We start from the raw sequence: 25,386 nt of genomic DNA on the forward strand, positions 1-25,386 counted from the left end.
ATCAAGTTAAAAAGCTGCTGCACAGTAAAAGAAACATCAAAGTGAAGAAACAACCCACAAATGGGAGAAAATATTTGCAGACTACCCACCTGACAAGAGATTTATAACCAGGATATATAAGGAGCTGCAACAACTCTATAGGAAAAAAAAATCTAACAATCCAGTTAAAAAATGGGCAAAAAATATGAATAGACATTTCTGAAAAGAAGTCACACAATGGCAAACAGGCATATGAAAATGTGCTCAACATCACTGATAATCAGAGAAATGCAAATTGAAACTACAAAGAGGTATCGTCTCACTCCAGTTAAAATGGCTTATGTCCAAAGACAAGCAATAAAAATGCTGGCAAGGATTTGAGGAAAAGAGAACCCTTGTCACTGTTGATGGGAAGGTAGATTAGTACAACGACTATGGAGAACAGTGTAGCGGTTCCTCAAAAAACTAAAAATAGAGCTACCATATTCAGCAGTCCCACTGCTGGGTATGTACCTAAAAGAAAGGAAATTAGTGTATCAAAGAGATATCTGCACTCCCATGTTTATTGCAGCACTGTTCACAATAGCCAAGATTTGAAAGCAATCTAAATGTCTATCAACAGATTAATGGATAAAGAAAATGTGGTATTTATACACAATGGAGTACTATTTAGCCATAAAAAGAATGAGACCCTGTCATTTGCAACAACATGGATGGAACTGGAAGCCATTATGTTAAGTGAAATAAGCCTGGCACAGAAAGACAAATGTTTCATGTTCTCACTTATTTGTGGGATCTAAAAATTAAAACAATTGAACTAATGGACATACAGAGTAGTGGATAGTTACCCAAGGTGGAGAAGGGTAGTGGGGTCATGGGGAGATGCCAATGACTGATGGGTACAAAAAAAATAGTTAAAAAGAATGAATAAGACCTAGTATTTGATAGGACAACAGGGTGCCTACAGTCAGTAATAACTTAATTGTACATTTTAAAGTATCTAAAAGTTTAATTGGATTGTTTGTAAGATAAAAGATAAGTGCTTGAGGGGCTGGGTACCCCATTTTACACGATGTGGTTGTTACACATTGTATGCCTGTATCAGAACATCTCATGGACCCCTTAAATATATATACCTACCATGTACTCACAAAAATTAAAATAAATTTTTTTAACAGTCTGGGTTATGCTAGATTAAGGACTAAATTTAATTTTACTGGAGGTTCTATTGTTTCTTTATGCATAGTTTTCTTACCATAAATTCTAAAGGTCATTCCAGGGCTATCTGAAATGATTACTTATATGATACACTAAACTTACATGATATGCTATACTAACTTTGATATACGATACAGCAAAAGAGATAATGATTTATGTGTGAGCCAGTTATGTTTTTGTCTTCTTCAACAAGAATTAGAAATTTTTTTTCAGGACAAAACCCAGAGGCTGATTGTATTGTGATTAAGGACTTAGTCATTAATTAAGAACATGTATTTCAGCAAAATACCACATATATTTTTACAAATCATAGACAAAAAAATTTTACACAAAAAAAACTTCTGTAAATGTAGTTCCATGAAATATTTATATGCTTCTTGAGCATTTGACAGGACATGGAAGATGATCATTGTCCTTATCAAATGTTGTATTAATTTGCTCCAATGGTGCTATTCAGACTATTTTGCAAAGAAACCCAGATGGCATAGATGCTTATTTGTATTACTGTGTTGGGGTTAATTAAGTACAGAGAAAACAAGCCAGTTTAATCCCTCTCTTTAGTATCTTATAGCTATTAAAATAATGCCCCTCTACATTTTTATTAGACTTTTAACTTTGTTTAATGTAACAGCTGTTTAAGTTAAATAGGGCCTATGGAAATAGATTCATTTTATAGCAGAGTATTGAGATATATTGAGACTTGGTTATTCAAGGTTATATATTAAGACTGTCATCAAAACCAGAATCCGGAGCTCTTGACTCCTAGTTCAAGGAATTGCCAACTTAAAGTTTATGTTGAAGTAATCTAGGGGAGATGATTTTGAAAATATAAGAACATTGTCTAAATCATTGATCTTTTAAGTGCCTATTTTTTTATCTTTTATGTGCAAAGTATTATGTCATTACTTTTGTTTGATAAAACAATAAAATAAATCATAACTGCCCTTGAAGCTATATTGTGTAATGATGCTACAAATAGTAGACAAAAAGTATTTTAAACAGTAACATGTTTATATCATATAAAAGCTAAGAATACTTTTTAGAGCCGATGCAGTAGAGAACACCCTACATACTAATATACAGTGAAGGAGAAGATTTGGAGGAAATAGCCAAGGAGATTCCTCCGCTTATGTAGAAAGAGAACAGTTCTGAGATTGAGGGCTAATACCCCTAAATAAGATTACTCAGGCAGTCAGGTTGAGCAGAGGTAGTTCTAGAAGCTGTTTATAGTTAAGATGGAATGCTAAATAGTATAGAGATAGCTGAATCCTTGGAAACTACCTAGTGCAGGCACTAGTTTTACAGTTAAAGAAAGACTCAGAGTCACTCTGATTCTGAATTATTTGTTCGAGGTTAGTTATACACCTGGATACACCCAGAGCTGGAATTAGATCCCTTCCAAATGACTAGGTATGAAAAAAGCTAGGAAACAGATTAATAACAGAATCTAGAAGGTGGCAAATTCTGAAAAGGTATTGGAGGTGTAGAGTGTAATTTTTGCCAAGATGTGATTTCCGTCAGTCTTTGCAAGAGGGGAAAGAGAAGTGTTAACTAAGTTTTGGTTTATTGGACAGAATAAATAAAAATATAAGGCTGTAGTGATCCATGGAACAGTTTGAAAAGTAGGATGAGCTGCCAGATAGCCATTAGGAAAATGACCTTCTCAGCAATGTCTAAGGCATTTTATTAATAACAATAATAAATGTAGTGATGATAATAACAGCAGCGACAGCCATCATTTATTGCGTGTTAGACATCATGTCAAGTATCTGTGTATAGTAGTTTATTTAATTATTTTAACCCTGTGACCTAAGTATTTCTATGCCATTTTGTTGATGAAGAAGCAAAAACTCTTGATAGGTTAAGGCATTATCTAGTTACACAGGTAGTCAGCTATAGAATCAAATTTTGAATCCTGTTCTGTTTGAATTCTAAAAATAGTGTATCTCAAACTTGAGTAACAAATAGGCCTTTTTTCTAAAGGAAAAATAATCTTCCCACACTCCATACTGATTTATTTTTTTATAAGGTATAAACACAAAATCCGTAAGTTTATAGCACATATTATATAGGTTAAAAATTAAATAAATTAAATACAAGCAAAACTTACAAAATTAGCAAAATTCAAATTTATGACATTAATTTAATGTAAAAGATGTTTTTTTTCCTGAAATGAAGATGCTGGTTGCAAGATAAATGTATCGCTAACTGCTGTCGTACAGGTTCTTTTGAGTTTGACATGCCTGTACTGCCATGTGCTTTGTGATAACTTGGTTCTCCCGCCACTTTTCTCTGTTCGAACTTCAAAATACCCCTTCAGGCAATGCTCTCTAGTATCATTTGACCTTCACTTGGTGTAATCAGTTATTTATTGTTAATCTTGCCTCTGTTTTCATTAGTTGTGTCAGACTGCCACTTGATACCAATTTAACAGTTTGGGGCTCTGAATTGTCATAGCATTGCATATTGAGTTGTAAGGTGATGATCAGCCATGTGATTAGATTATGTTTATGTTAATTATTTTTAGGTTATCATCTAGAGAGAGCCACAGAATTTAAAAAAATTCACAGACCCTGCCAATCCTAACCAGGCCTTTGTTGTTTCCACCTAAAGAAAAATTGTATCACACTTTCTCTCAAAACTCTGTACCCTAGTACTACCTGGTTTCTGTAGGGTAGTGGTGGAGATCCAGAAAAGTCACCATCTCCATCCACTTCAGTTCAGGCCTCTGTCATTTCGCATCTGAATTTCTGTCACAGCCCTCAGCTTTATTCCCACCAAATTGCTTTCCACAGTGTGAGTTTTTAAAAATATAAACTTTTAGGACTCATCTTAAGAATCACTTCTTCCTGGACACTTTCCCCCATTGCTTCTCCTATCTCTACCTTCCCCTTCTATCTGTTACACTTCACCATTTTCTCTCCTAGATCTTCCTGTTTCTTCTTTACAACTCCATAACACCCTCTGCACACCACTGTTATAATGCTTAGTATATTGTATTATAATCCTTAATTTTTCAGTCTCCCAAGTAGAATATTAACAAATTCTTCTTCCTCCTCCTCCTCTTCTTTCTCCTCCTCTTTTCTTCTCCATCTCCTCATTCTTCTTCTCCTCCTCCTTCTCTTTTTTAGCATATTGTATTATAATGCTTAATTTTTCAGTCTCCCAAGTAGACTATTAACAACCACCTCTGCTTCTTATTTTTCCACCGCCACTGCTGCTTTTCTCTTTCTTTTCATTTTTTCTTCTTTCTTTCTTTTTCTTTCATTTCTCTCTCTCTCCCCTTCTCTCCCCTTCTCTCCCTTTCCCTTCCTCCCTCCCTCCATTCTTTCCTTCCTTCCCTCCTTCCCCTCCCTCCCTTTTTTTTTTCACCTTCTTTCTCTCCTTCTCCTTCTTCTTTCCTTTTTTTTTTTTTTGAGATGAGGTCTCACTATATTGCCCAGGCTGGTCTTGACTCCAAGGCTTAAGTGATTCCTCCGCCTCAGCCTCCCAAGTAGATGGGATTATAGGCACATACCACCATGCCTGGCTATTGAACTGTTAACTTGAAAGTAAGACCTACCTTGTGCATCTGTATAACTAGCACATTGTCTGAATGGGAAGAAAGTCCCACTGATAGAGTTAAGATCCTGAATTACTGATTAATCAGTTGTGATTTTATTTTTATTTTTTTTGTTGTTTTGAGACAGAGTCTTGCTCTGCCACCCAGGCTGGAATGCAGTAGCGCAATGTCGGCTCACTGCAACCTCCACCTCCCGGGTTCAAGCAATTCTCCTGCCTCAGCCTCCCAAGTAACTGGGATTACAGGCGTGAACCATCACACCTGGCTAATTTTTGTATTTTTAGTAGTGACAGGGTTTCACCATGTTAGCCAGGCTGGTCTCGAGCTCCTGGCCCCAAATGGTCCGCCCACCTTGGCCTCCCAAAGTGTTGGGATTACAGGTGTGAGCCACTGTGCCCGGCCCAGTTGTGATTATAGAAGTGAGGATTCAAAGGTAGGCAAAACAAAGTAGATATTTTCTTGTCTTTCTCATTCATTATATAAAATTTATATGAATGACCTAAATAGTTACTGTAGTAGACTATTTGTGCATGTAAACAACATAATGTTGAAAGTAATCTCTCCATAAGAATTAAAAGATAATAGCATTTTGTTTATCTTTTGGCTAGGTGCTGTGATTGTCTCCACGCCCCAGGATATTGCACTGATGGATGCACATAAGGGTGCTGAGATGTTTCGCAAAGTCCATGTGCCCGTAAGCATTTACAACTTCACTGTTGAAAAATATAAAACTCTTCTAACTGAAGAAGCAAGTCATTGAAAAATACAGTTGAAGTCGTAATTTAGTTCTGTGCAGAAGGCTTTATGAATGTCCTAGTTCCTATTTATGGTTACTTTAAAACCACATTTATAGGTGAAAACATGTCTACACGTTATAATAATCCAGAAGAATTCTAAAACATCCTTTAGGTAAGTGTTTTCTGTAGAAGTACTACTTCTCTCATACTTGCAGCTCTCACTGATGAAAAACAATTACAAGAATGTTTTAGGAAATTATTTAGATAGATAGACTTGGATAGAACACTTATGGGGAAACAGATGAAAAAAGATTACTTTTTTCCTTCTGGTTCCTACAGTTCAACTTACTATAAGCTCACCTTCTTCTAGGAGGCACTTCAGGATTTTCTGCCCAATTTGGTGTAATAATAGTTAAAAGTACAATAAAAATAGACAAAATAATTAAAATTAGATGGGGTGAGAAGTGAAGTCAGTAAACAAATTGTGTGCTATTAAGGAACTTAAATACATGCTAGGGGTGTACCATGACTTTTCTAGCAGCCAAAGAAAAAGAAATATAGTACCATTATAAAACTGCATTTCTACAAAGTTAAAAAACAACAGCAACAAAGAACTGGATGCTCAAGAAAGACAGAGCTGAGAACAGAGAGAAATATCTTCCCTAGGTTCTTAGAAAGAAGAACCTATGTATGTAATGAACACACTCATCACCTTCTTTACAGTAAATAGAGGGTTTTTCCTTCTGTGCCTCAACAAAAGCAGGTGGAATTGTGCTGGAGTACAAGGGATAAAACAAACATTTCAGTACAGTGCCAACATGATGCTTCTGTGTAGCTAGCTAGCGGCCTTGCTTATTAATTCAAAGACAGATTTTAGAGCATATACATCAGAGCTTTTTAAACTTCAGTTTGTAGCTTAGCTTCAGGAGTCTCATGATTTTTCTCTCTCACCTCCCCTAGCCCTAAATTGTATGCCTAAGTGTATTTGTTTTGGTATGGAAAGAATTGTAACTTTAATCAGATTCTGTAGTGAGACCATCACACAGGATAAGAACCAATAATGTATTTGAATGAATGGACTCGAAGGGAAGCGTTCATAAATGTTTATCTCTCAGAGGGCTTCCGAAAAGTATAAAATAGTGTAGTAGAGTGGTTGAGGTGAATTACCTCGAGTACCTCTTCTCCTTTGCCAGTTAGCACAGTGCTGTGAGCATTGGCAAGCCACAGAACTCTGGGTTGGATTGACATGTTCTTGTGGAAATCAAGGAGGCTGATAAGGAAGGTGCCTGTATATTTACCTTCCAGGTGGTCTGAGGGTTTTTCACTAGGGGGTTTATGATTGTGATCAGCAAGTAGTTTAGGGCCAGTGTTCTATGTTATAAACTTTAGGTTGGAAAATTTTTAAAACAATGATAACCAAATGCCTACCTCACACAGAAAACTCTCTCTAAAGCACCTAATTTGAGCAATGTTACTTTGTATTATGCCTTCTTAGACAAACTAGACACAAGTAATGCCTACCCAGATAACTAAATTAGGTTTCTTATTATATGGGATTTTAAATGTAAGTCAGCAAAAAGAGAGATGGTTATCTACCAAAAATTATGACATTAACAAGTAATCTGTAATCTTTCTTTCTGACAGAAATTAGATAATAGTGCCAATTGTCTGTTAAGATCAATCCAAAGTTAGGATAATAGCCGTTCTATTTGCACGTAAGTGAATGTTTAACTTCTCATTCTGTAAGACTAGAGCTGAGGTATATGTCTAGCTCACCCAAAAACATGAATTTCTTGAGGAAAAAATTTTAAACAGAGCAGGAGCAAGACCTCTTTAAAATTTTACCCCCTGTAAATTATCATTTTGTATATCAAAAGACCATTTCAACGGACACTGTCATTTGAGGTGACTATGGCTATGGAGCAGGTCCTACATGGACTTTGCTAGTTAGGAGTCTAATGACCATAGTTGCCAAATTCAGAATGTATTATCTTTCAGTCCTTATGTAAACCTGTATACCTGTATGTAGACCTGGATACTTAATCTCATACTGTTCTGACAGATTTTTTTCTAGATTCTAAGGCAGAGGGTTGGACAGATAATGCTTATGGAACATAACAGAGAGGAAGAGGGATGGTCACTAAGTCCAGGTTAGGCTGTTGCTAGGTGGATGCCACTGAAGGATAAATGTTGAGGATATTAGCAAGGGAATATGAGGAGGTATTCCAAGTGAAGGCTGACAGACTGCATAAGGCTCATAGGACTACTTCAGGGATCAGTTAGAGGGTGAAAGAGCTGTTTGGGATCACAAAGTTGATCTTAGCATGTAAGTTTGCCAAGTTAGAGCAGTTCTGGGTCCTGACAGGTCCAGGATGTTGTCTTGGGTTTGCAGGACTTAGTGGGAGTGAAAATGAAAGTCACTGGAACTGTGAAATTCTTCCAAGTTGGGATTTATAGTTCCTTCCTCTGGCCTTTTGGACATCTCCCTGTATCTTTATTATAGCCCTCTTTTTTTTCACCCTACATTTAAATTATTTGCCTTCTAAACTGCCAACATTTTTTAAAAGAGATAGAAGGTCTTAATCATCTCTTAAACCTGCAGAACAAGTTAGGTATTCAGTAATGTTTGCAAGTAAATGAGTAAGAACTTTCCAGCAATAAGCTCTGTGAACAATTGGGCAATCATGATTCAGCTACATTGTAAAGGTCTTGGCTATGAGTGGGAAGTGGATTTGATGACCTTTGAGATCCCTCTGTCCTTAAGAGCCTTAGAGCCTAAGTAATGGTAAAGCTTTGAAATTAGTAAGTGTTTCGTATATACCAAAAAGATGTTATGCTTTGTTTATACCACTTTATTTCATTTCTTCCCCTTGGTTTTTAGTCTTGCTCTCTGTTCTTCCCCCATTTGAAGTGCATTAGTTACCATGGAAACAATGATGTCATTGGAATTCATCGGTATGGACAGAGTTTATAATGTCTGCAAGAACATTTTGAAGTTAATTTAAATGACTTCTTAAAACTCAAGGCCTTAGATAGGAGAAGAGATGAGCTATTAAATTATCTGTTCTCTGCCTAAAATGATAACAACTATACCAAATCCTTAACTGTCTCATTATTTGTAGGTAGACTGTTTTTTAACAAAATAAAACTTTTCAGTCTTACACATTTTAAACAATGAGTAATTTATGTGTTATGTCATTCTCACTCATTTTTGTTGCCTCCTTATACATGAGAGTCCCAGGCACCTCAATTTGGAGCCCTGTCCTACTATTTGAACTTCTGGTGTCAAAGGGATTTCACTATATAGCCCTTCCTTCTTTGATAATCTCTTTCCCAGCTACTGAAAAGTAAATGTACATTTATTCTCTTATTCCTGTGGCACATAAGGGATCACTTAGTTAGTTTTAATTGAACAAACGTGATTATTTATTCCACACATCCCTATTTACTGATATTTAGTGTCTTCTATAAGCAAAGTGTTACAATAAACTTCCATTAGTGGTTTAGGAAAAAATAAAGAAAGATGAAGCCTCTTTCTTCAAGTACTTTATCATCCTGTAGACTAACTCTATTTTGATGCCCTCAATTCTGAGAAGTATAAAAACACTTTTTCTTCCAGGCTATCAAGGATGACTTTATGAAAAAGCCATGATTATTTTTTTCATGTCCCTGTAATTTTACACATCCTGGTCCTTTGCCTGATAAGCCACAGCCAATTTAGGGAACCCATGTATTCATTTTTAATACCTCTGCTTAGACATTATTTCCTCTAGAATGCTTCTCCCAGTATGCCAGGAAAAGTTATCACTCCTGTCTCTGATCTACTTACACATATGTTTAGTTTGGTTCTTATTCCACTACAGGTTTACCTGTCAGTCTTCACAGAAGAATGCAAGTTCTTGGATGGCAAGAAAACATGCCTTAAACATTCTTAAGTGCATAGTTACCTGGCATATAGCAGGCAGGATACTTTGATCTGGGATGTAATGCCATCCATGTCTGCTATGCCCCTTATCCCTGCTCACAGGCTACTCTGCCTTGCTTTCTCTGTGCCACAAGCAAACTGGTCTTCTACTTCTTCGGAGTTTCCACACACCACTTCTTGCCTCGGAACCCTTACCATGCTCTTTCCCTATCGGAGAACATTTTAACCTCACTTTTCACCTGTTAACTCCTTTTTGTACTTTGGTACTTAGATTAAACAAAAGGCTCTTCTCAGGGAGAGTTGCCCTAACCACCCCCATTTTTTTTTTTAGATGGAGTCTCACTTAGTTGCCCAGGCTGGAGTGCAGTGATGCAGTCTCAGCTCATTGCAACCTCTGCCTCCTGGGTTCAAGCAATTCTCCTGCCTCAGACTCCCTAGTAGCTGGGATTATAGGTGCCTTTCACCAGGCTCATTTTTGTATTTTAGTAGTGACTTGGTTTTACTATGTTGACCAGGGTGGTCCCAATCTGCTGACCTCAAGCAATCCACCCACCTCGGCCTCCCAAAGTCCTGGCATAAGCCACCTCGCTCCGCCCACCCTAACCCTTTTACGAGCTCTTTTTATTTTATGATCCAGTTATACTCTATTACTGCTTTTGTAACTGTTTTTACATTTGTCAGTACTTTTACATTTGCATACTATACTATACTATACTATACTATACACTCTGTAAGTACAGGGACCACCTGTCTCTCCCTCTGTGCCTGGAAGATGTAGTTTCTCACTAAATATATACTGACTGAATGAGTGGAGTAGGATTTTCATAGGCATATTAGGGACTAGGGAGGGACAGAATTCAGTCTGCAAAGAATCAGGAATATACAAGTTGTGTTCAGGATTGTTCAGTTTGTCTATAGTTGAGGTAGTGTGTATTGGTGTATTGCCAGATTGGGTAGAGCCTTAAACAGTAGGCTAAGGAATTTGTACTTTCTTCTTGAGATTATAAGAGGAGTTCGTAAAGAATTCTGGATGGGAAGTAGACATCATTAGGATAGAATTTAACAAAGATTTAATCTGGTGGAGATGAATAAAAAGAATAGGAGCCAGAAAACATGGAGGAAGTAAGTGAACATTTGCAATGATCAAAGTTATTCACGCTGCAGGTTGTGACCCACCAACAGATCATGAAATCAGTACAGTAAGAGATGTAACCAAAAATGTTTAAACCATGTCAGAATAAATTGCTCTTAGGAAGAGAGTCTTATTTCATAAAGATTTGGTCTCAAAAAAAAAAAAAAAAAGATTTGGTCTCAAGTAGAAACACACATATTATATGTGTGTTTGTATTGTGTGTTTCTTGCTCATGTAATAATACTATTATAGTAGATGAACAGGTAAGCAGAGTAGCCTACTTCCATGTAGTCAAGATGTAAAATATTTCTTTTATCAGTAAGACAGTTTAAAAGGTTGGAAAAACATGGTATAGGTCATAGGCAGTAAAGGGCTGATTTAGAATAATGCCAGTGAAAACGGAAGGAGAAATGAATGTAATTGACATTTTGAAGGAAGAATTGGCAATTTTGGGAATCGAATGTATAGGGTAGAAGAGTTAGAAGGCAGAAGTCAAAAGAATTTTGAGTTATACCGCCATTAATAAATCTACCAGCAGCTGATTTTTAGCTCAGGTTGACAACAACCTAGAAAAAAAGAGGTTGGGTTTTCAGTCACAAATCTCTGCCCTTCTTCTCTATGAGAGTTGTGATTTAATAGTGTTTGTCAAGGAAGAAACTGGTAAAGATACTGATAAGAGAAATACTCTTTAAAAAAATCTCCTAAATACAGATTTTTATTACCACTTAGAGAACTATATTTTTAATATTCTTTTGTGGTTTCAAATCAAATTGCTTTCCACATTTTCTTATAATTTTTTGGATGATAGGAAACTACTTGCAGAGGCATTTTTGCATAGTAGTGAAGAGTGTGAGCTGGGGAGTTTGAATTGTAGATCCCAGCTCTGCCACTTTGTAACTGTATGACCCGAGTTATTGATTCTATGCCTTAGTTTTCTCAGTCATCATCAGGGAATCATAGTAGTATTTTCCTCAGGAGGTTGAGATGAGAAATAAACAAGATAATGTATATAAGTGGCTTAAGTACAGTTTTTGGCAGTCTAAGTACTCAAAGTTGATATAATGTTATATAATTACTTTTTAGAATGTTATGAATTTACAGATTTTTATGTATCTGACCTCAGTGTTTTGACTGATGTCTTTATTTGCTAATAAGAATTTGGGGCTGGGTGTAGTGGCTCATGCCTGTAATTCTAGCACTTTGTGAGGCTGAGGCAGGAGGATCGCTTGAGGCTAGGAGTAAGCAACATAGTAAGATCCCTGTCTCTACAAAAAAAATAAAAAATTAGCCTAGTATGGTGGCATGCAGCTGTAGTCCCAGCTACTTAGGAGGCTGAGGTGGGAGGATTGCTTGAGCCTGGAAGGTCTAGGCTGCAGTGAACTGCAATCATGCCAGTAAACTCCAGCTGAATGTTAGAGTGAGACCTTGTGTCAAAAAAAAGAAGAAATTTAATTAGAATTTTTAAAACTACTGTTCTTTGAGATATCTTTATTCCTTGAGTATTTTAATTGAGCCATTTACATTATCTTCATATAGATTTGTTAAATTGCTATATAATTTTGAGTCTAAAATTCTGCATTATTTGAAATTTACATTATTTAAGGAAGGCTAATTGCTGTCATAAGTAGATCCCAAAATATATAATGATACAAATACAATGGAAGTTTCTTTCTTGCTCATATAACAGTACTATTATAGTAGATGAACAGGTGAGCAGAGTAGCCTTCTTCTATGCAGTCTGTCAGACTGTTGGAGCCTCTGTCATTTTCAATTGTAACTTCCAAAATTACATTAGGAGCCATCTTCATTCTAGCTAGCCACAAGGAAAGAGAATACAGAAGCATGTACCTACCTTGGAGATTTTTATGGGCCAGACCTGGATGTGGTACACATACTTCTATGCCCATTCTACTAGCTAAAATTCAGTCACATAACCACGTCACATTTCTTAAGGAGCCCAAGAAATGTAAGTTAGTTGTGTGCCAAGGAAGATGAGATCATGAATTTTGGTGAGCAGCTAGCAGTCTATACCACATTTGACCTAGAAACAAATATATAGATTAAATCTTAATGTCGATCACTGAATTGATTTATTTCCTAATAAATAATTCTGAAAATTATATAATTGTTTTAGTCTTACAAATATTTCTTTTATAAAAGAGAGAGAAATTCTACCTTTCCTGTGGTTTATTTTTTCTGCTAAAAACAAAAAACAAAGAGACAATCCTATTGTGGTCTGGAACTTTTTAGTATTTATTTGTAAAGGTTAAGGATTATGTTGTCTTCTTAGAAATTATATTGCCTTCTTAGAAAAATGAGAAAAATTTATTACCTTTATAAGACTGGATAGCATTCTGCATCTCAGCCATAATTATATCTCAGAGACTGGAGATATATACTCATTTGTGTCTTTCTCTAGGCTCTCTCAGAAATCTGTGTGTGCTTTGAACTAGAATGCTGTTTTATGTGAGTTACATGAATTAAACTCATCGCTCACAACAACTTTGTGAGATAACGGAACATCATTTCCCCCATTTTGCATATGAGGAAATGTGGTTCAGAGAGGTTAAATAACTTATACAAGAATATCTATGTGTTTATTGGGGCATCTGGGCTCTGATCCCAAGAAGTCTGCTTTCCAGAGCCCTTATTCTTAACTGCAGTTTCTGTGGATACTCTAGAGTTGAGGTTTAATACTCTGGACATCATGGACTATCACAGGCTGACAGATTCTAGGGTGTAAGAGGGTTCTTCATCAAATTTGCTTATTATTGGGGTTCTGATTGTTAAGGTAGATAAGTTAAGCCAGAAGAAACTGGTGGATTGAAAAATGGGGAGGACTTAAGGAGCCATAGGTTCTGCTGACAGTCAAGGAGGTATCATGTGGGTGATATGGGAAGGGGAGTTCCATGTCCAGGATCTAGGAGAAGGAGATGAAGCCTAAGACTTGACTGCAGCACTGAGTGGTAAGGATGGCTCAAATCATGTCTGCCCTGTAACTGTGCTCTTAATTACTATGCTATATTGCTCAACTTTATTGACTCATTATTATTTTAGGCCACTTAATTCCATGCACAAAAGTCTCTAGCCTATTTAATTGTCATCTTGTTTAGTGACTTCTTTATACAAGCCAGTCACTCAAGTAGTTTGAATTTTGGCTTTGTCATTTACTAACTATGTGACCTTGAGCAAATAATTTAGCTTCAGAGTTTCCTTCCATGATATAGGGATGATAATACCCATCTCATTGGTCATTATGGCAGTGAAGCATGATTACAATGACAGTACTTAGCATAACCTTAGCACATGGTACTGTAAAGGGTAGCTCTGAATGTTATTGTTATAGTGGTAGACATTAGAGATCATTATAAATCCTCTTTTTCAAGATTAAGAATTCAAGGCATAGGCCAGGCATGGTGGCTTATGCCTGTAATTCCAGCACTTTGAGAGGGCAAGGTGGGCGGATCATGAGGTCAGAAGTTCGAGAGCAGCCTGATGAACATGGTGAAATCCTGTCTCTACTAAAAATACAAAAATTAGCCAGGCGTGGTGGCAGGTGCCTATAATCCCAGCTACTTAGGAGGCTGAGGCAGGAGAATCACTTGAACCCGGGAGGCGGAGGTTGCAGTGAGCTGAGATTGCCCCACTGCACTCCAGCCTGGGCACAGAGCAAGACTCTGTCTCAAAAAAAAAAAAAAATAGTAAGAATTCAAGGCATAGAGAAGTTGAGTTGCACTTCATGGACCCACAGCGATTTAGTTGGTCCCTGAAAGGAGCATGGACACAGGCCTCCCTGTTCGTTGTTCTTTCCATGTCAAATGACTATTTCTCAAAGGGAAAACAAGAACACCCATCTCATTTTTAAAAATTGTGATATTCTTGCACGTGCTTCAAGAAATATACCAAAAACTGGTTTGAATCTAACAAAGAACTGAAAAGCACTTATGAATCTAAATTAATTTCAGTTATTATTATTCATTATTTAACAATGAATTTTTCCTCCTCCCTTTTTCTTAAATCATACATAACTTGTAATGCTTGTGGCAGGTTCCACCCAGCAAGCATTTAACCTGATTGTAGCCTGGAGAAATTGGATTATATAGTAGCTTAAAAATCTTTCTTGTTACTTACCTGTATCTGGGTTTAAAATGCCAAAAAGAAATTAAAATTGGAGCCTTTTGAGCCTCCTTAATTCAGTAGATTTAGACACAAAAATCCAATATTCAGAGCAATGTTGATATTTCAAGAGAATCAATTTTTAAAAAGTTAAGAAGTGCCCTTCTGAACCAGTGATGGATTGGAATACTGCAAGAATCACATGCAAAAGGGTTGTGGTGGTTGATGGTAGCCAGGCATATAGTATTTGCTTTCTTTCAGTAAAAATAGCTGAGGTAAAAGGAAAAAAGGATCTTACACTATGATGAGGCATTAAAAAATGATTGAGCATGCTTACAGCTGTATCTCAGTGGTATTATGTAAATTAAGCTATAGCAAAGCATCTGTTTTCTAATGTTTCTTCTATTAAAGGATATACACAATAGCTCTACATAAATACAAACAGCTTAACAATGTATGAAGTATTCACAAGTATTTCACGAGGCTTATTTGTGGGGGAAGCCATCATAATGGACTTGAATTCTTTCTTCTTTAAGAGAGAAAAATTTCTAATGAACAAACTGCAACATGGATATTCTAATGTTCTTCCTTATTGCATTGGTTGCCCCCATTCAAAACTCATTGATTATAGAGGATTGTTGTTAAGTAAACTTGAGCAGTGGTTTCTAAGCTTTTTAATACCCAAGGCTTTCTTTTAAATTGTCCCCCAGCTAACCTTATATTTTGAAAGAATTGTTTGCCACAGTTTGCATATGTTAATGACTAACTTCTTTTTTAATAAATCAAAGATAGAATATATAGTGTATGTATATCTATATATGTTGATATAACTGTATTACTCTGTATAAGCGTATAGAGAGACACACACAGAGTTATATATATAACTGTTGTATGAGTTTTGCACAGAATGAGATAACCATAAAAGAGGATTATCACATTTGGCTGACGTAATTTCAATTAAAAGCACAGAAACTTGGTAGTTTTGTGTATTTTTATAAAATGATAGTCTTGTGTATATTTTAAAGTGTTTTATTTATGTTCAGTTTTTAAGAATATTCATAATAGGCCAAGTGCAGAGGCTGAGGTGGGAGGATTGTTTGAAGCCAGGAGTTAAAGACCAGCCTTGGCAACATAGCAAGGCCTTGGCAACATAACAAGACCTTGTCTCCACAAAAAATAAAAAATTAGCTGAGTGTGCTAGCGTGCATCTGTAGTCTCAGCTAAGGAGGCTGAGGCAGGAAGATCACCTGAGCCCAGGAGTCGCAGTTGTTTGAGGCTTCAGTGAGTCATGATCACGCTGCTGCATTCCAACCTGAGCAACAGAGTGAGACCCTGTTTCAAAAAAAAAAAAAAAAAAAAAAATTCATTATAAATCACAGAACCTAATAAAATATTTTTTTACATCTTTAGAACCTTAAAAAATTAGATAGGAGAACTACCAAAATAGGTTCTACAGTTATGCTTTAGTTGTCTAGGGCTGCACTGTCCAATGGAAATACAAACCATGGAAATATGAACCATAAATGTAGTTTCAAAGTTTTTTTAAATAGCCATATTTTAAATAGTAAAAAAAAAAGATGAAGTTAATTTTAATAATACATATACTACAGTATATTCAAAATATCATTTCAACATGAAATTCACATAAAAATTATTGAGGGTCAACCAACAAAGGAATTGTATTTGAAAAACACTAGGAATTCATATAATTTAATAAGGGGAAGAAAACATATAATCCAGTAAAAAAATAGCCAAGAGACCTAAACAGGCACTTTATAGAAGAGGATATATAAATGACCAAAAAAAAAGTGAAATATATAGTCAACTTTATTAATAATTATGGCAATGTAAATTAAAACCATGGTGGAAGAGATAGGTGGGCACAGACTCCAAAAGAATGAGGACAAACTGGAATGCAACTACACCCTGAATCTTCCTTTCACCACCTCTGAACAAAGGAAACCAATAGTGTGTAATGCCTAAGCCTTCATTTTCACCTTCCAGATCTCCTGCCACTTTACTTTTGGCAAACTTTAACCGGGAACCATGTAGGGGAGAGTCTAAGTAATGAATTTCCTAGTATAAACAAGTTGACAGTTGAAAAAGCCAGCACAATGTCTACAGCATACTCACCATACTTGCTAAAATTTAAAAAGACTGATGGTACCAAAGGTTCAGGCTGTGGAAGGGCTGGAATTCTGGTACATTTCTGGTGGTGGTATAAATTGATAGAACTTTATTTGGAAACCTTCGCTTCTTTAATGTATTAAGTTAAATACATATAACCTAATACCCAGCAAAAAAAAAAAAAAGAGAGAGAGAGAGATGTACAAAAACATTCACAGAAGCATTGTTTACAGTAGCCAAAATCTGGAAACAACGCAGATGATACAACAGGAGAATGAGTATTTGTGGTCTACTCATTATAAAAGCTTAAGACTCAATCAAAGTAAATTACAGGTACATAGTTTAGTTGGATGAATCACTTGGACACACACAAAAAATTACATGATTCAGTTAGTATCAAATTCAAAACAACACAATATTTATGGTGTTAGCAGATTAGTGAATACCTTTTGGAAAGTGTTTGGAAGGTATATAGGGAGACTTCTGGGGTGCTGGCAACACTTTATTAACAGGGGCTTGGTAACATGGGCATACGTTTTGGTGAATCCACTTTGCCTTAAACTTAAGTACTTTTTTGTGTGTTCCTGATATACTTTGATGTAAAAGCTTAAAAATAAATAACTTGAAAACTTTAAAAATTATTCAGATATTTTACATTTTTTTTACTTATACTAAGTCTTCAATACTTAGGATGTATTTTATACTTATAACACATCGTACGTCAGACTAGCCACATTTCAAGTACTCAGTAGCCAGGCACACCGACTAATGGCTACCCTATTAGACATTGTGGGTATATAGCCCCACCATTTTAGAGCTTCCATGGAGTTAGACTTTATTTCAGGGCGCTTACTGGAGTGCTAATTAGGAAGAATAGGAGATTATTCCTCCCAAGGAACTCATCTTAATTTTACTGCTTTTTTTGGTTTTGTAGAATATTTTCTATTTAAAAACAGATGCTTGTTTTTATAGGCAACTTCACAAGACACCTAATATGTCATTGTTTCGGTTTTTTATTCTTATTGCTTTATTACCATTCTTCTCATGACCACCTTTTTTAGAAACAAACTTTTCATTGAAGTGTGACATACTTACATAAAAGGGCACAAATTATAGCTCAATGAATTTTTACAAAGTGAACATATCCGTTGTTTGTATTCCAGAAATAGAACAATAGAGAGCCCAGAAATAAATCCATATATTTACAGTCAATTGATGTTTGACAGAGGTGCCAAGAACACACAATGGAGAAAGGACAGTCACTTCAATAAATGGTGTTAGGACAACTGGATGTCCACATGCAGAAGAATGAAATTAGCATATTTGAAATTAGCATACCCAAAATGAAGTAAAGCCTTACGTGTAAGACCTGAAACTATAAAACTACTGGAAGAAAACCTAGAGAAGAAGCTCTATGGCATTGGTCTGGGCAGTGAATTTTCTGGATAGACAAAATAGCAAAATAGCAAAAATAGATAAATGAGATTACACCAAACTAAAAAGTCTGTGAACAGCCAAGAAAACAGTCAACAAGATGAAGAGACTACTTACAGATTGAGGGAAAATATTTGCAAAACATACATAAGGAGTTAATATCCAAAATATATGAGGAACTCAACCCAATAGCAAGAAAACAAACAACCTGATTTTTTTTTTTTTTTTTTTTTGAGACGGAGTTTCGCTCTCGTTACCCAGGCTGGAGTGCAATGGCGCGATCTCGGCTCACCGCAACCTCCGCCTCCTGGGTTCAGGCAATTCTCCTGCCTCAGCCTCCTGAGTAGCTGGGATTACAGGCACGCGCCACCGTGCCCAGCTAATTTTTTGTATTTTTAGTAGAGACGGGGGTTTCACCATGTTGACCAGGATGGTCTCGATCTCTTGACCTAGTGATCCACCCGCCTCGGCCTCCCAAAGTGCTGGGATTACAGGCTTGAGCCACCGTGCCCGGCCACAACCTGATTTTTTAAATGGGCAAAGGATCTGAGTAGACATTTCTCAAAAGAAAACATACAAATGACCAACAGCTATGTGAAAAAATGCTAATAATCACTAATCATCAGATAAAGGCAAATGAAAACCACAATGAGATATCCCTTCATACCTGTTAGGATAGCTATTATCAAAAAGGTAAAAGTGTTGGTGGGGATGTGGAGAAAAGGGAACCCTTGCACTTTGAGTGGAAATATAAATTAATACAGCCATCAAGGAAAGTAGTATGGAAGTTTCTTAAAAAATTAACTATATAACTACCATATGATCCCACAGTCCCATTGCTGGGAATATATCCAAAGGAACTGAAATCAGTCTACCAAAGAGAGATCTGCACTTCCATGTTTATCACAGCACTATTCACAATAGCCAAGATATGAAATCAGTCAACAGATGAATGGATTAAAAAAAAATGTGTATACACACACACGTACACACAGACAATGGAATACTATTTGGCCTTTAAAAAGAAAGAAATCCTATAACAACATGGATGAACCTGGAGGACAGTAAATGAAGTAGAATAAGCCAGGTACAGAAAGACTAATACTTCATCAGCTCCCTTATATATGGAATTTAAAAAAGTTGTATTATAGAGGTAGAGAGTAGAATGGTGGTTACCAGGGTCTAGGGAGCAGGGATTGGGGAAATGTCAGTGAAACAATATAAAATTTCAAAATAAGAAGTAGAACATTACCAGCATCCCCAAAACCCCTGCCTATGCCACCTTCCAGTCACTACCCCAAAATGGAACCCAAATTATAACACTATAGATTAGTTTTGCTTGTTTTTGAAATTTTTACAAGCAGAATAATATAGTGTTATACTTTTGTATGTCTGGTTTATTTTGCTTAAAATTATGTTTGCGAGATTCACTCCTACTGCTGATTGTTGCTATAGTTCTTTTATTGTCATTGCTCTGTAGCATTCCATTGTGTGAATATATCACAATTTGCCTATTTTATTGTTGATGGACACTTGAGTAGTTTTCCATTTTTGACTATTATGATTAGTATTGTTATCAACATTGTTGTACCTGTCTTTTAGTGAATGTTTTGTTCATGTTTCTGTTGTTACATAACTGGGAGTAGAATTGCTGTGCTGTAGTATAAACATGTATCAGTTTATGTAGATACTGCCAGACAGTTTTTTAAAATGATTGTACCCATTTCCACTCAACTGAAACAATGAATCTTACTCATTCTGCACTCTCACAAATACTTGATATAATTTTTTTTGTTTTAGTCATACTGATATATCTTTTCTAATACAGTCTCAAGCATAAGTATACTTTGAATATTCTCTATTGTGGAATGTCTGTTAAGTCTCTTGCCTATTTCTTTATTGTATTATCTGACTTTTCCTTATTGATTTCCAGGAGTTCTTTATAAATTATGGGTAAAAGTCTTTTGTCATGTATGTGTATTGTATATACCATCTCCCATTCTATAGTTTGCCCTTTCACTCTCTTAATCATATCTTTTGATTAATTTCTTAATTTTAATGTACTCCAATTTAATTTAAATAATTTCCTTTGTGTTTAGTGCTTCTTTGTGTCCTGCTGGAAAAATCTCTGCCTGCCTGCCTGCAGCGTTATTACATTTGCCTATTTTTTTCTAAAAGCATTATTGTTTACCTCTCATATTTAGCTCTACAGTCCTCCTGGAATTAATTTTTGTGTATGGAATGAGGTAGGAGGTTAAGATTCATTATTTTATATATGGATATCCAATTAATGTGCAGTACTATGTTGTCTCCATTGTAAATTAGTAACTTTCATATATGAGTCTCTTCTGAGCTCTTCATTCTATTATAACCAACTTTTTTGGTGAAGTCAAGCAAAGTGGTACATGTATGGGACATTCTTAAGATGAAAGAATTCTAGAGTTAAGTGGAATTGATTTATTTGAGATGTCCTAGGAAGCAATATTAGAACATTTATCCTTTTACTGGAAGAAATTACATATTATCAGTAATAGAACCAAGCTTAGTTGTCAAAACCCCTCACTTTCAGGCATATAATTTTTTAATTCCAAACTTATTTTTTTTTCCTGAAATGGGGCTTTGCTCTGTCACCCAGGCTGGATTACAGAGGCACAATCACAGAGCTCACTGCAGCCTCGACCTCCCAGTCTCAATTCTCTCACTTCAGCTTCCTGAGTAGCTGGTATCACACATGTGTGCCACCATACCTGACTATTGTGTGTGTGTGTGTGTGTGTGTGTGTGTGTGTGTTTTAGAAACAGAGTCTTGCTATATTGTCCAGGCAGGTCTTGAACTCCTGGGCTCAAGTGAGCCTCCTGCCTCAGCCTCCCAAAGTACTGGAATTATAGGCATAAACCACCACGCCCAGCCCACTTCCAAACTTTCATTTATATATCCTTATTAGTAAGTGATGTTTGAACATATAACCTAATATATGTATTAAATATATTTATTAAGTTATATATTGTATATGTGGTATACATATATTACAACATTAATATGTTATTTTCATTATAAAACACACAAAATTGAAATTGAAAAAGAAATTATAAAATAGAAATAGAAATTTCAATGTTTTCTTTCTACAGCTCTGTATTAGCCAAGATGGGCTAGGTTATGTGTGTTATCAACTCTCAAATTTCAGTGGCTTAAAACAACACAAGTTTATTTGTCTCATGCTCTGTGTCCATTGTGGTTTGGCTTGAACACTCTTCTGTATTGTATTGTTCTCTGTATTATTCAACACTCTGGCACCCAGACTGACATAGCACACCCCAACTGGAGGATTGCAGGTCGTCAGTACAAAGGGAAAAATAATGGGGAATTAACACTTAAAGCTTTGGCGTAGATGTGACACATGGCACTTCTGCACACATTTCATTGGCCAAAACAAGTTACGTGTTGCTACCTAATTGCAGGGAAGAAAAATCCTAACCTTGTGCCTAGGCAGAGAAATGGACATATTTTAGACAGCATTAAAAGTGATCACCTCTCCCATGATCAGTTTTGGAGAACACGGCTCAGGATTCATGTTCGTCTAAGAAAATAAACACACAAAGACAAGTCCATTTAGCTTCTTCCATTATTTTGTGTTGTTTCTAAAACACTACAGACATGAGTAATGTCTCTACTACAGCTACAGGCATAGTGGCTTCTCTTGCTTAAAACTCTGTAATGGCTTCTTTGGCACTCATTATTTAACTCAGACACCTTAATATAACCTACAGGCGCCACCTTTCCAGGTTCATCTCACTTCACTCACACTCCATCTCACTCTGCTCCTCAGAGCCCTTAGACTGGCTTTTCAGTTCCTGAAGGGAGGCATTTGCTCCCTACTTCTGTCTTGAATGTTTTCTTCCCTTTCTCCTTGTTTTCACCTGGTTACTCTAGCTTTAACATCAAATGTTTCTTCAAGGAAGCCCTCTCTGACTCCCAGAGTAGATCAAGTCCTCTCTGTTCTACACTCTCATAATACCCTATACTTTTCTTCCAGAGAACCCATTCCATTTTATAAGTGTATTTTTGCACTGTTATTTGTTCAATCAATTTCTCGAATTAGAGTACAAGCTCCAAGGGGTAAGGATCAAGTCTGTTTTGCTCACCACTGTATGGTATTCCTTGTATTTAGCCCAGTTACTGGCATATAATAAGGGCTCATTAAATATTGAGTTTGGTTATAATTTTATGTTTTAGGTCTGTGACATTTATATGGTTTATAGAGAACATGTCATGAGATATTTATACAGTCCATAGAGAACAATTTGATAAGAAGATGAAAATTACACAAACTGCAAATGCACACTTGCTCTGTGTCTCTATGTATTAGCAGTATAAGAGATTCCAAGATCAGAATGCTTTTCCTGTTCTCTCTGAATTGAAATATGCCCTCACATGGATTTCACTTTCTTTAGGTATTTTTCCTTTTCTCATTTTTCGAGTAATACTTTTATGTTTTAGTTGAGAGCCCTACAGTTAGGGGATGTATCAAATTAAACATAAATGGCAGTAAAACTGCCCAAGCAATGAGTGTATTATATAGGCATAGTTAATAAATAAGCTGTGTGATATTAAGCTATGTTTCTCTCTAGCTTTCTGGAGATAGTACTGAATTCCCAAAACATAGTGTTATTTATTTTTTATGATACTGTACATCAGCAAAAGGGCATATATTAGATGCTTGGAAAATGCCTTGCTATAGGTTTGTGTCTTCACTATTTGTCTTCATGTATAAGTATTGGGGGCAACTTTAGTCTTTCCTGTTTCTCTTTTCAGAAAGAATAACAAAATTTTCACCTTCTCGTCTCTGTGTTTCATTGTGGACTATCAGTACTGTTCTTCATTTAAAATGCAAATGTTCTAATAATCTACAGTCATAACCTTAGGGTAGAACTGATATAGACATTGTAATCTCTAAACCTCTGAAAATAGTGTTCTGTATTTTTATTCTAGAAGAGAGCCACTGCTTCTCATCAATAAGAGAGTGGGATTAAAAGGAACATAAGTAAGAATATTTGCAGAGCCTATTTATTCAACAGTATTGTTGAATAATAACGTTTCTTAAGTATCGTTTTCCCTCAATATATATGGGGGATTGGTTCCAGAACTATCCTCCCTCCACCACTGCATATTCCAAAATCCATGCATACTCAAGTCTCACAGTAGCTTCCAGGGCATGAGCCATTCGGGTACTTCGGTTTTGTAGCCTGCAAATACTATATTTTTTATCTGTTGTTGGTTGGAAAAAATTCGCATTTAAGTGGACCCCCCCACAGTTTAAACTCACATTATTCAAGGGTTAGCTGTATCTATTTTGTAGCAGAAGCTAGGGAAACTTAGAAAGAGAATGACATTTTCTGTGAAACTTAAGTGTGTTTCAAACAATAACATTCTGGTAAGAGCTGAGTTTTAGTCTTTTGTTAGCACTGTCAGTGTTCCCAGCTATAGAATGGGGATGATAAAATAACCATCTCATAAAGTTCTTGTGAGGGGTAAATAACATAGTACATTTAAAGTACTTATCCTAGCACCTGGCATATAACAAACAGTTAATATGTTTTAGATTTACTATGAGACTTTGTCCAAAGTTAACCTCCTAGCTATTTATTTTCCTCTGTTCCTCCCCTCTTATTTTTCTCCAAATTGTCATCAGAGATAAATTTCTAAAACACAAATCTGTTTGTATAACTCTACCTCTTTGATACCATCTTTTCAGCTTTAAAAACCTTTAGTGATTTCCTGTTGTCTGAAGAGAAATGCCTCAAATACATGGATGGTATTTAGCACTTTCCCACGTGACCCTAACCTTCCTTCCCAAACCATCTTCTGCCTTGACCACCCACTGTATTGTAGCCCAAACAGACCACCCACTGTGTTGTAGCCCACACAGTTTTCTTTTGCTACCTTGGCTTGTCTTCCTTCTGTTTAGAATTTCTGCTATAGGCTTCACCTCCTCTTGTCATCCCCCACCCTGAAGAAACAATTGTCTATTGGAAACTCAAAGATTCCTCTTCGTCATAGGCAGAATTTTTGGCTCCTGTTTACTCATCTCTTTTTAGCATTTATTATGATATCAGAGGTAATTCCATATGTCTTGCTGTCTTACTAGCTTGTGAGTTCCTTCAGAGCAGAGGCTATAATTTATTCATCATTGTGATAACATTGATGAGTGCCGCTAGAACTCAGTAGGCACTCAGTAAAAACTTGTTGAAATAATGTGTTAATATTTGGTATAATTTTGATTTCAGTGTGTTTTTATTCTAGGTCCTTGGCCTTATCCAAAACATGAGTGTTTTCCAGTGTCCAAAATGTAAACACAAAACTCATATTTTTGGTGCCGATGGTGCAAGAAAACTAGCACACACCCTTGGCCTTGAAGTTCTAGGTAAGACTGTGGGATGTTCTTGAAGAAGAAGTGGCAGAAGGGAAAGTGGGGATGAGGCTTGGTGATTAAGAGTGTCTCAGAAAATGATGAGTTGCTTTTGGCTTTGTGTTTTAAATTTATATAGCACAGTTCTATGTGTTAACTTTTCTTTGGCTTTTTTGAATAGATTTGTTCTGTCAACTATGATAATAATTTCTATTTTAAATAAAAGCTGTCTATAACTTAAATTTGAAAAGAGAGTTTTGTGGTCCAACTACTGTAATTTGAAGCCATATTTTAAATGATGGTCATAAGTCAGGTGAATAGCTGTTCAGTATGTTGTAAAAACCTCTAGAAGTGTTCATTCTTAGTGCATATATAAAAAATGCCTTTCTGATTAATTCTGTATTTGTTAGTCTTTCTGCTTTAGAATGACAATTTACTGTCAATGACAATGACTGAATTTACTGTTTTCTGTAATTTTTAATGTGTTTGATATGTCTATAAAATACGGCACCTGAAATTTACATTGTACACACTGTTCCACTGTTCATGTCACTGAATTGAAGAGTTCATTAGTGCTATGAGGAGAACTAAAATCATGTGTTAAATGAGCAAAACACAGGTTTTGGATAAAATATGATGTTTCAAAAATCCACAGACAATTTAACAGACTTTTTAGAAAACATTGTTTTGATATTCTAATTGTGAATGAGTTTCTGTTCTTGTCAAAGGCAGATGTTAGATGCTGAATAA

General features: G+C 36.0%; 1 protein-coding gene across 2 annotated transcripts in view; it reads left to right on the forward strand.

The window, feature by feature from the left end:
• NUBPL (NUBP iron-sulfur cluster assembly factor, mitochondrial) overlaps window positions 1-25,386 on the forward strand; it is a 282,020-nt gene that overhangs the window by 243,667 nt on the left and 12,967 nt on the right. For both annotated transcript variants that reach the window (XM_012468600.3, XM_064365771.1), the window contains 2 exons: window positions 5,368-5,453; window positions 24,531-24,651. In XM_012468600.3, coding sequence (XP_012324023.1) covers window positions 5,368-5,453; window positions 24,531-24,651 — 207 coding nt within the window. The remainder of the gene's footprint in view (window positions 1-5,367; window positions 5,454-24,530; window positions 24,652-25,386) is intronic.

The sequence above is a fragment of the Aotus nancymaae genome, unplaced genomic scaffold, assembly GCF_030222135.1.
Source record: "Aotus nancymaae isolate 86718 unplaced genomic scaffold, 86718_ANA_hifiasm-v0.15.2.pri h1tg000062l, whole genome shotgun sequence".
NCBI classification, from domain to species: domain Eukaryota; kingdom Metazoa; phylum Chordata; class Mammalia; order Primates; family Aotidae; genus Aotus; species Aotus nancymaae.